This window comes from Cygnus olor, chromosome 15 (assembly GCF_009769625.2).
Source record: "Cygnus olor isolate bCygOlo1 chromosome 15, bCygOlo1.pri.v2, whole genome shotgun sequence".
Lineage (NCBI taxonomy): Eukaryota > Metazoa > Chordata > Aves > Anseriformes > Anatidae > Cygnus > Cygnus olor.
The window spans coordinates 11321035-11331586 of NC_049183.1; the positions used below are offsets into that span (position 1 = coordinate 11321035).

General features: G+C 42.9%; 1 protein-coding gene across 1 annotated transcript in view; it reads left to right on the forward strand.

Annotated features, from left to right (window-relative positions):
* Positions 1–10266, forward strand: part of FAM20C (FAM20C golgi associated secretory pathway kinase) — a 58510-nt gene extending 48244 nt beyond the window's left edge. Inside the window, exons 7-11 of the mRNA XM_040574576.1 lie at positions 5419–5599; positions 6197–6306; positions 7917–7998; positions 8490–8549; positions 9139–10266. Coding sequence (XP_040430510.1) covers positions 5419–5599; positions 6197–6306; positions 7917–7998; positions 8490–8549; positions 9139–9391 — 686 coding nt within the window. The 3' untranslated portion in view covers positions 9392–10266. The remainder of the gene's footprint in view (positions 1–5418; positions 5600–6196; positions 6307–7916; positions 7999–8489; positions 8550–9138) is intronic.
* The last annotated feature ends 286 nt before the right edge of the window (positions 10267–10552 follow it).

The following is a 10552-nucleotide window of genomic DNA, read 5'->3' on the forward strand; positions in this document are numbered from 1 at the left end:
GAAAAAGTAATAAAAGCCCTAAATTAAGCAATTAATTCTGTTGTGCTACATGGATCCTTGCAAGAACCAGTCTGCGCACCCACATGAAGCTGTCGAGGCCCCCCAGGACTGCCTTGCAGTCGGCTGTAGCTCTGCACCTCCCTCCCCAGCAACGCCTGATGACAGCGACTGGGGACACACTATGTCTGCCAGTGATGCAACAAGCCCTGCATGTAATTTATTTCATACAAAACCCTTCCCCTTGGGCTGGGAGGCCATCATTTGCAATGAAAACCCCTTCCAGCCTTCAGAGGTTCGTTATGAGCATCATAACTGATGATGTTCACCAACACGTGGTATTTTTCCCTGGACCAGCACTGGGAAGTGTTGGAAGACACCTCCCTGCTTTTTGGTGCCTGGGCCACCTCGCTTGTCCCGTCAGGAATGGAAACAGGGGCCTCTTGCTGCCACAAAGCTACCGGCAGATGTTGCTCCACAGCACGCAGCATCCGTCCTTCCACCAGGGAGTGCAAATGGCTGAGAGCAGGCAGGGCTGTGAGGGGCAGGACGGGGTCAGGCGATGCATTAGGAGAGAAAGCAGATTGCAGAAAAATGCTCTTCCAGGCAGTTTGGACTAAACATGAGAAATGGAATTAGGTCAGTAATTATTTAAATTAATTTTACATCCTTTGTGGTGGGGTAAACTGCAGTAGCCCTGCTACTTTCACAAATGAATGGTAATTTGCTAGGAAAAAAAGAGACATATTAATGATGTCAGCCTTCGTTTTGGAAGTAATTGAGGCAGCAGCTTAAAGAAATCAATGTTACACAGCTAGCAAGCATTATGTTTTTGTTCATATTAACCAATTCCTAGGAATTATGGATTTTTTTTTCCTCAGCAAACAATAGTAATTCTGAATTAGCTATTATTTTGAGCAGGTAAATGAAAGATCTTTTCATGCATTGCTTAGTAAATATTCAGGGTTCTTTCCAGTGCTTGAATTGCACAGGCTTGCTAAATGTCCTCTATTAAGAGTCATGCAAATCTCAATAAAAGAATTGCTCTGCCAAGCAATTTGCTTTAAGGTATCTCCACTTGTTCCTTTTCTTCCCAAGAAGAATTATTGTTCAGCTATCAGGGTGACGCACAGAAAATGTTCAGATGAGTACACAGACAATCTCTTCTTCTTAATTGTAATTAGGTGGACTTTCGATCAACAGGCGTGGTGATTTTTGCATGGATTTCATTACAAATCATGACTCAGATAATGGAAGTCAGACATTTGTAACACCATTCGGGATTCTCTTGCCTCCATTGTGCTTTGGGGAAACAATTTTGTTTATTTGTTGGTGTTTTTTTTGTATTTTTTTTTAATGAAGAAGGAGTTTACATGCTGCAAATTCACAGCATTTGAACATTTCACAGTATATGAACATCCCTTTCTGCTTTGCCAGCACTGCTGCTGCTGCCATTTCTACCCAGCCCACAGGAGCACAAATTCCTGGCAGCTGCTCCTTTTGCAGCTGTACTTTGGGACTCTCATTTTTCCCTTCCAAAGGCCAAACCCTGCTCTCAGCATGGGCCTCCCATCAAAGCCCCGGGTTTGTGTCTCCAGCTGGAATTTCCCACTCGGCATGCTGTGCAGAATGTGGGTCACCTACTTCAGTTTCCAAGAGGCTTGCTACTGCACCTTGAAGTCCTAAATGAGAACGGTGTTTTTCTATCTTTGGTACCTCTTTACTTCTGCATTTTTAAGAAACCTTAAAAATCTTTCCCCAGATAATTCGGGCTGCTTCATCTCACTTGCTGTGTACAAGAACTAGGGTAGACATACCAGGATATCTATTCTGTATCCATCAAAGCAATTAATTTCTTTAATAATCACTTGAGATCCAGCACCCTGTCACCTCCGCTACCCCCAGAAATCAGACAGGAGTGATGGAAAGTAAATACTACATATCTGAGAGAATACCAGATGTCAGAAAAAGCTTTGTCATCAAAAGAAACTTCTCACCAAGAAATATGCTTGTGTTTTTACCGCACATTTGCTGTCCTAATGACAGGACGCATCCTGCCGTCGCTCAGAGGTTGGGCTCCTCTTGAAGGCAGTGGGGGCTCTGCGGGAAAGTCAATAGCCGGAGGAGCCCAGCGGGAGCAGAGCAGCCCATGTGCCAGCCGTGTCACCCTGCAGCAGCAAATGTGATGGCTGCGATAGCCCCCGAGCTTTCCTGAAGATTTATCTGGATACAAATGTGTGATTACTGTCAGATGATTAGTCCCAGTTGCTTCCGTTGACAATACCAAGCAGGGTTTCATTGTTCCCAAAGTTAAATTCGGAAGCAAACTATTAAACACAGTATTTATCTTCCCCGCTGCGCGAAATGCTGTGCTTAATATAATTCCTTTCTGGAAAGGTCAGATTTACATAGTGTGCAGCAGAGGCTGCAGCAGCACAGGAGGGGCATCACTGTGCTGTTTCCTCCTTACAGAACTGGTACAGCTGCAGATAACCACACATCTGCTTCCCTCTGCCAGGTCGTCCAGCCTCTGGAAGATAAATTGTCTCAGGTGATCAAGATAACTACGAGTGGGTTCGTTCCCTGCACACAGGAGCAGGTGGTGCTGACACAGCTGAATCAAAGCAGGAGCCCCACTGCAGCTTCAGTGCAAACATAAGCTCTGGCTGCAGCGCAGGGGAGAGCCCTGCCTTCCCACTGAGGCAGCAGGCACCTGGGAAATCAGGGATCTCTTCATATCTCCTAATTCTTTTTGTGCTAGCCTGCAGCGAGCGGCAGCATCTGTATGTGATTTCTTGTAAATCATACCTTGTGGCAGCTTGGAGCCCCTTGAAATACTTGGTCTGCAAGCATTTCTTTTAAAGGTATAAATCACAGATGTTTTCCCCCAGTTTTTATTGGCTGAGAAGATCTCAGCCTTCCTAATGACCCACTCTGATCCTCCCATTCGCAGACCATCTGCAGCTCACAGTGCTGCCCGCAGGTGCTTGGACAACTTTTCACTTTCATCCTGAATTATGGAAGAGATTCACATGGAGGCACGAAGCCCTCCTGGTTTTGCCAGGATGATCAAAGGCAAGTTGAGGCACCTGTGTTAGTCCTGTAAAAACTGCGCCAAGTCCGTACTGTGATAGCATTTTTTGAACAGGAAACCCATGAGAGATCATAGACTGCAGGGCTGTGAGCCCACAGCTTGCGTTAGGTTGGGTTTGTTTACCTGTTGCTTGATTTTAGGCTAAGAAAATGGGTGGAGTCCAAAGGAGGGACACTGACATGGTCCTGGGTACAAGGAGAAGCAGAGGGATTCAGATTCATTTAACCTGGTGAAAAGAATTAAAAAATGAGTGGGGTTTCTGTTTACAAGTTAGGTATATCATGCGATGAGCTGCGCCAAGGCTTGTGCTGGGGTTCATCAGCAATTGGCACGCCAAGTGGCTTTATGGCCAAGGACGTGGTCATTTCTTAGCTCATGGGAAGGCTCAAACCACTGTTCCTTTAATTAAACTGTTAAGGGACTAAGTATATCTTAAATGTAAGGAGAAGCTTTAAAAATATTTTTAAGGGTATTCTGCACAATAAAACATTTTAATAACAGAATGAAAAGTGCAGGCATTCTGAGTGCTCCCTTTCTTGCTTTTGTTATTTCTGTTCCTTATTTTCTCTTCTCCTAAGCACTTTTCTTTCAGTAATTGTTGGCGAGGTTTTTGACCACAGGGTAGATATTTCTGGAGTGAATCAGGATGTGTTTAGCTGGTATGAGCCAACTGTGTGAATGTAAATATGCAGTTCGGGTAGGAATTGTACCTGAGGACAGAGAGGCGGGTGGCCATTCAAAGCCAGTCACAACAGAGAGATTTGAAAAGTGTGTGTCCAGCATAAAGTAACCACAGTGTGATGGACAGATCTGATGACCATCGATAGAGGCTTGGGAATAAAGATCTGATTCAAACTGCCAAGCAGTAAAACATCTTCCTTTTAATCCGATTATTTGATGTAATTCCAGGATTAGCAGTCAGAACCATGTAATATGGCTAGTTAATGCAATCAAAACCATTGCAAGACCTTCTCCGCATTCTTGTGTTCCTCCTTCCCCACTTGCAGCCTTGTGCCCTGCTTCTCCATCCTTCCCCTTACCTTGATGGCATCGGGGATTGCCTTGATGGCTCCTTGACCTCTTCACCCGTTATCTCCCTTCTGTTGCACACCAGCAGTGCCGCAGTACCACCGGTGCTTTGCCAGCCCTAGGCTGGCTCTGGATTGCGGGGATGTGCCCCAGGGCTGAGGGGACATCGCAGCAATGGGCAGAGCACAGTGCTGCAGGGCACAGCTGCGATGAAACCCCACCAGTTTGCCTCCTGGAGCCACATGGGCTTCTGCAGCAGGCAGAAAATAGACTCCATCTACTCACCAGCCATTCCTGCCTCCTTTACACTGATCCTGCCCAAAGGAAGAGTAGCTCAGAAGCAATATTTGAATTTAGAGGCCTTGGGGGGAATTAGGAAGCAATGTGACTTCTGCATCCTTGTGCTACTGTAAGTAAAGGGCACAGTCTTCCTCTAATGACATTTTATGTTCACAAAGCAATTGTAGGAAGAGTTGTTGCACTCCGACAACATCAGCATCATGATCCTATTCTTGTTCATAGTCCAATGCTGGGGTCTGGGGATGAACTGCTCTCTCCCACCTCCAGTGGGAAGGGGGTTCTTGTAACAAGGTGAATGGTTCCTGGTGGTACAGATATGTGTGGTGGGAGCTCTGGGGAAACTTCGGGTTAACACACACCCCAAATCCGCTGCAGGTCCTTTTTCTGTGGTTGATGGAGTAATGTGATGTGTGGAGGAGAAGATTTCTGTTTGGGATGTGTGGTGAAAGATTTACTTCTGTGCTATTTCCACCTTCCCCACACACCCCCACACGAGTCTGCATGCTACATAATTCTCCTTGGTAAAGCTGCCAGTTCTTCTCACACCAGCAAGTAATCAGATGAAAGTTTTTTGTCTATTCTTAAAGAAGTGAACCAAGATTTGGAAAGAGGCTTAATTTTGGTCATGTCATTGTTTGCCCACAGGATTTGGGGTTTCAGCCACCCCAGTTAGCGTGGGGTAACAAATATATGCAAAAAGATGTATCAGTCTGGGCCTGAAAGGAAAAAAAAAAAAACAGCAACATATATTTTGTGTTTTTGGAATATAAATAAACTGGAAGTAGTCACAGAGAGCTCATCACAGGGCGTGATCCCAGCCACTGAAATAAATCAGTCTTTCTAGTGGTTTCAGTGGAAGAGAATTACGCGTGGTAACGGTGGGTTCTGGGTTAGGGCTTTATTTCTGCTTATGTTCCGTTGCACGCATCAGTATTTTTATGAATTCTTGAACACTAATTTAAGAGTAGGCTTTAAAACTGTTTTTCTTTATTTGCCAGCCAACAACATCTGCTTCTATGGTGAATGCTCCTACTACTGCTCAACTGAGCACGCCCTGTGTGGAAAACCAGATCAGATCGAAGGGTCTCTAGCTGCTTTCCTTCCTGATTTGTCCTTAGCTAAAAGGAAGACCTGGAGAAACCCTTGGAGACGTTCCTACCACAAGCGCAAAAAAGCAGAGTGAGTAGCGGTGAGCAAAGGGTTCGTTCACCCGCTGTGAATGTCAATAAAAAGATAAAACAGTGCTTCTTTTACCTGATCTAAAGCACTAAAGCTTAGGAGAACATTTGCATTCCTTCGGTGGGTCCAGCTCCTGGGAAGGGATAGAATACTTGTGCTTCCAAGGAGCTCTGCATTATGGTCTGAACCTGAAATGACCTTCAATGGCATAATTCCCTGGTGGGATACATACCTGCAGTGGCTTTTGAAAGGATGCAATGGGACCTAAGTCTTAGCAGAAAGAGAAAGATTCACTGCTCTCCTCAGCCCTAAACAAGTCTCAAATGTTTTTGACTGATGGTGCAGCTGGTCTCCTAAATCTTGAAGCTGTTAGCCACATAGTTTCCAGTCTTGTGTTTTCCTTCCTTTTTAATCAGTCACAATCTTTAGCAGTTGCTTGGATTACTGAAAGCAGCCTGAAGAGTCTGCTGCCTCCACCTGACCCTGTCCTCAATTTAACATGATACAACTAGATCTTCGCAAAATAACAATTTATTTTTTTTAATACTCGGTAAGCTTTGCATGTCACATAAAATATCAAAATACTGGCTTTTCCAGATGGGAAGTTGATCCAGATTATTGTGAAGAGGTTAAACAAACACCGCCGTATGACAGTGGGACCAGAATTCTGGATATAATGGATATGACAGTTTTTGATTTCCTAATGGGTATGTTTCATCTCTTTCAAAAATTAAATGCAACATTTAATTAGAATAAGAACCACTTCTTTCTACACCGCTCTGCATAGCTCAGCAATTTACTAAAGCATGGTTGAAGCTGCATTTACAGTATATGCCATTCTAGATGATTATGAGAAAATGCAGATTTACATGGTTATGTATTCCCATCAGCGCAGATTAAAAGAACAAAGATGTTCAGAAATGCACAGTGATGAATGCAGGTCATGCTAGTCTCCTTCACAGCAGCTAAAGGCTTCACAATTCACTTTAGTGAGTGCCTTGCCATTGTAATGTATGCCTGTGCAAGGATCGTTGGTTATTGGCACATTGTTTTCATCCTCCAGCAGTAGTCACTGCTGCTTTCTCTGTAAACCTGGGGGTTGGGACTGGGGGGTGGAGAAGTATTGTTTTGTTATGAAGGCAACTGCAGTAAATAACAGCAAGATTTTTCTGTTTAGGTAACCTGACCACAATTAAATAATTTTTTAACAAGTAGGTAACAGTGACCTATTCCAAGCCTACTCAGTGGTTAACACTAAGACATTTGCACATGAAACCTGTCCTGCTGCAGCCAATATAACTGCACGGTGCCAGCACACGTACTCGATCCTTGGACACGTGCCAGCATGGACGTATCCTCTGCCATTCCCACTACTGAGGTTTCTGCAATTGACTGCAGCAGGAGAGGCCAAGTCCCAGCTCAGGAGCCATATGTTGCATCTAGAAGTGACTAAAGTCCCCATCATGAAGACAAAATTCCTAGCTTGACACTAATACTCTGCACATTGACCGTAAAAGGGAGATCATGCATTGGACTGATGTGTGTGCCCAAACAGAGCTGTTCAGCTGTACCAGGAGCACCCTAATCCCCATGTTAGAGCCATAAGATTGTTTTGGGTTTCCAGACAGACAGAAATTCGGGCAAAGTTCTTAACCAAGTTAAAACAGGGTATTTGGTCATGGTTCAAAAATATTGGTGAAGTCATATGGATTAACATCCCTGTTTGAAGGGTGCGTTTCCCCCCCCTAAGCTAAACCTTGCACCCAGCATGCATACCATTGCTGCTTTGTGCTCCACATAGACTGAGGCTTGGAGCAGTTGGTGTCATTTTCAGTGACGAAGCTGTGCTGGCTCAGGATGTGGCTGCCTTGTGGATGAACAGGCCATTGAGATGCCATCGTGCTCGAGTGGAATTTCCCTTGGTGTACTCCAGGACAGGGTTTTCTGGAGGGTAGGAAGGTTTATTTTTGTCTCCTGATAGGTCCTCTAGAGCTTAAGTGTAAAAGCTACAGGGAGACAGAAAAACTCATCTTCCCTCCCAGAGGCTCTGATGGTGAGACGTTTAAAGGAGATGTTCGGGGATTCTCCAGGGAATTTATGGGTACAGTTTAGCATAAAAGCCCATTTTGTAGTATCACATACTTTGGGGTTTCCACAGTAGAAATGAATAGTGCCAGTAGATCCGTAATTTTTTCCACCTTCTACCTTTGGGGAGTGTTGGGATTCTTGCTGAACCATGGTTTTGGCATTCTTCTGGCCAGCACACCCAGCCAGCCTGAGTGAGAATGGTCTGGTCTTTCTTGTCTTTATTCTGTAGGTAACATGGATCGACATCACTATGAAACGTTTGAAAAATTTGGAAATGAAACATTTATTATCCACTTAGATAATGGAAGAGGGTAAGTACCTTTAATAATCTTTTTGAACAATGAAACAATTTTGACCAAACTAATTACTTTATAGTAGCCATTATAAGATGATTTCTGCATCCTGTGATTTATGATTTAGTAGCAATTATGCGTATAATAGGGCAATATTACAAACTCCAAAGGGAAGCCAAACTCTTCTATGCTGTGTGCTGGTCAGGCACAGGTTTGCCTTGTCCATACCTCAGAGTTTATAAGGAGAACAGTTTAGTAGAGCAGGGTACAAAATAAATATTTTTCCCCTGTTTCAGAACAGAAAAACTGAAACCCACCAATACAATAGCATCTATTCAAAATAAGTGGCTGAACTTGGAGTCCAGATTTCCTCAGCTCCAGTCCAGTTAAGCAGAACATACACAACTATGAACTTTTTACTTCCATTTCCTGAAGCAAACAAAAAAAGGAGTGAGTGAGTGAGTTTTCAAAACAGCTTTTGTCACATCTTTGTTCTTACCTTTAAACAGGTTTGGAAAATATTCCCATGATGAACTTTCCATATTGGTGCCTTTAAACCAGTGCTGCAGGTATGTTTCATCTCTGTAGTTGTTCCCCGTTTTATACAGTTGTTTCCACTAGTAGGACTGAAATGTTCAAGTGCATCTTCTGCTGTGAACCTTGGAGACAAGGAGATGCTGTGATCCTGCCTGAAGAGCCTGACCTGAGCTAGCCCCGAGCTTTGGCACTGACGTGCTGAAGTGCTTTACTGAATCAAGATCTTCCAGCAGGAGCATAGCTGTGAGCTGTTGTGAGAGAGGCTTTATTAAGATGTGGCTTTATTAAGGCAACATACACATCCCATTGGAGTATAGTGGGAACACTCCCCCCATCTTGTTTGAGTGCTTCCCAAAGGTATTTGTTCCTTGATGCCCGTGGCCAAGATTTTCAGAGGACAAGTGATATTTAGAGTTTCAATTTTGCATGACTTTTTGCCCATCTCTAAGCGCTCCTAGCCAGGTGAAAATTGGAAAATTCAGAGTATGACACTGTCTGGTTCTGATCGTTTTAGATCACATAGTAACATTTTTACTCTATTATCACTATGCTGACTACAAGCCCTGTTGAGATCAATAGTGATGAAAATACTAATTTGCTTTTTTTTCCTTTTTCTCTTAGAATAAGGAAGTCTACCTATCTGCGATTACAGTTGTTAGCCAAGGAGGAGTACAAACTCAGTCTCCTGATGAAGGAATCTTTGCTAAAAGATAAAATAGCTCCCATTCTGTACCAGCCTCACTTGGAGGCGATGGACAGGCGGCTGCGGATTGTCCTCAAGGCTGTTAGTGACTGTATAGAAAAGGATGGTTATGACAATGTGGTTGAAAATGACTTTAACACTGATGTTAACACTGTTGCGACCGAGAGGTAGTGAAATCGCAAGACTACATTTTTACCAGCCAAATAAAGAAGATTCAAAAAGGAAAAAAAAAGTCTTGCAAAAGACTGTGTATGCCACTTTGTGAATTCAGTGAATTCAGAAATGAGATGTAATTGTTCCCAGAGTAGGTAAAGTGTAGACTCTGCAAAGGATTAGTTCATTAAGAAAAAAAAGTCTAACGTGATGCATTTTCATTAGTTCCTAAGAAGAGATTATGAAAAGGTTGAGAAAATACTCAGTGACAGACAACAGTCTGATAGCAAAACACCTCCTGTCCTTTTTGTATAGAAAGGAGGCCTTTACTTAATATTTTCTATTTATATATCGTATATCTATGAAACCCCAGACCTACCTACCAAATTTAACTAAGAGGGACGGCATAGTTTTGTGACTCACATTTTATTTGTGGTGACAGTCCACTTAGTATTTTGTTAACCCTTTAAGTGCTCTAATCCACTGTATCTTATTTAAATTGAATGCTTTTTTTTCCCAGCTACTCAGCATTTAAAGGGTTAAGGCATTATGAACTTTTAAAGGCAAATAATAATAATAATAATAAAAACAGTGGTTACCGGAAGGGAATTTCACTAATTGTGCATTGACAGGAATACTTGAATGTTGGTTTTACAAAGTGATGTAAAATGACAAGTTGTACTATTTATCCTTAAGGAGGTGGCAGCTCTTATCTTTCTAGACTATCATAGCTGAGCTGCTACTTTTCAACTTTGCTTTTGATAGTTTTGTGTAAATATATACATATATGGGTAAAAAGCTGCTTTCAGCAGCTCTAGGCTTACTTTTGCAGCATTTTTGTGGAATTGTTTGCAACGTGGTTAAAGTGCAATAAAGATATGGCAAAATGTGTAGCCATCACGTGTAAATGGATTCATTTTTCATTGCAGATCTTGTTCAGGGCAAAGCTGTGTACATCACCCAAATATTCCAGAAGTAGTTGTTTAAATTGTTGTCCCCTTCTGTAGTAACAGCAAGTCAAGCTAAAGCAGGGAGCTGGTGACTAATATACAGTACAACTCTGATAAGGAACACAGCGTTGAAAATGGCTAATCTTTCACAGAATCACAGAATCACAGAATTGTCTAGGTTGGAAGAGACCTCCAAGATCATCTAGTCCAACCTCTGTCCTAACACTAA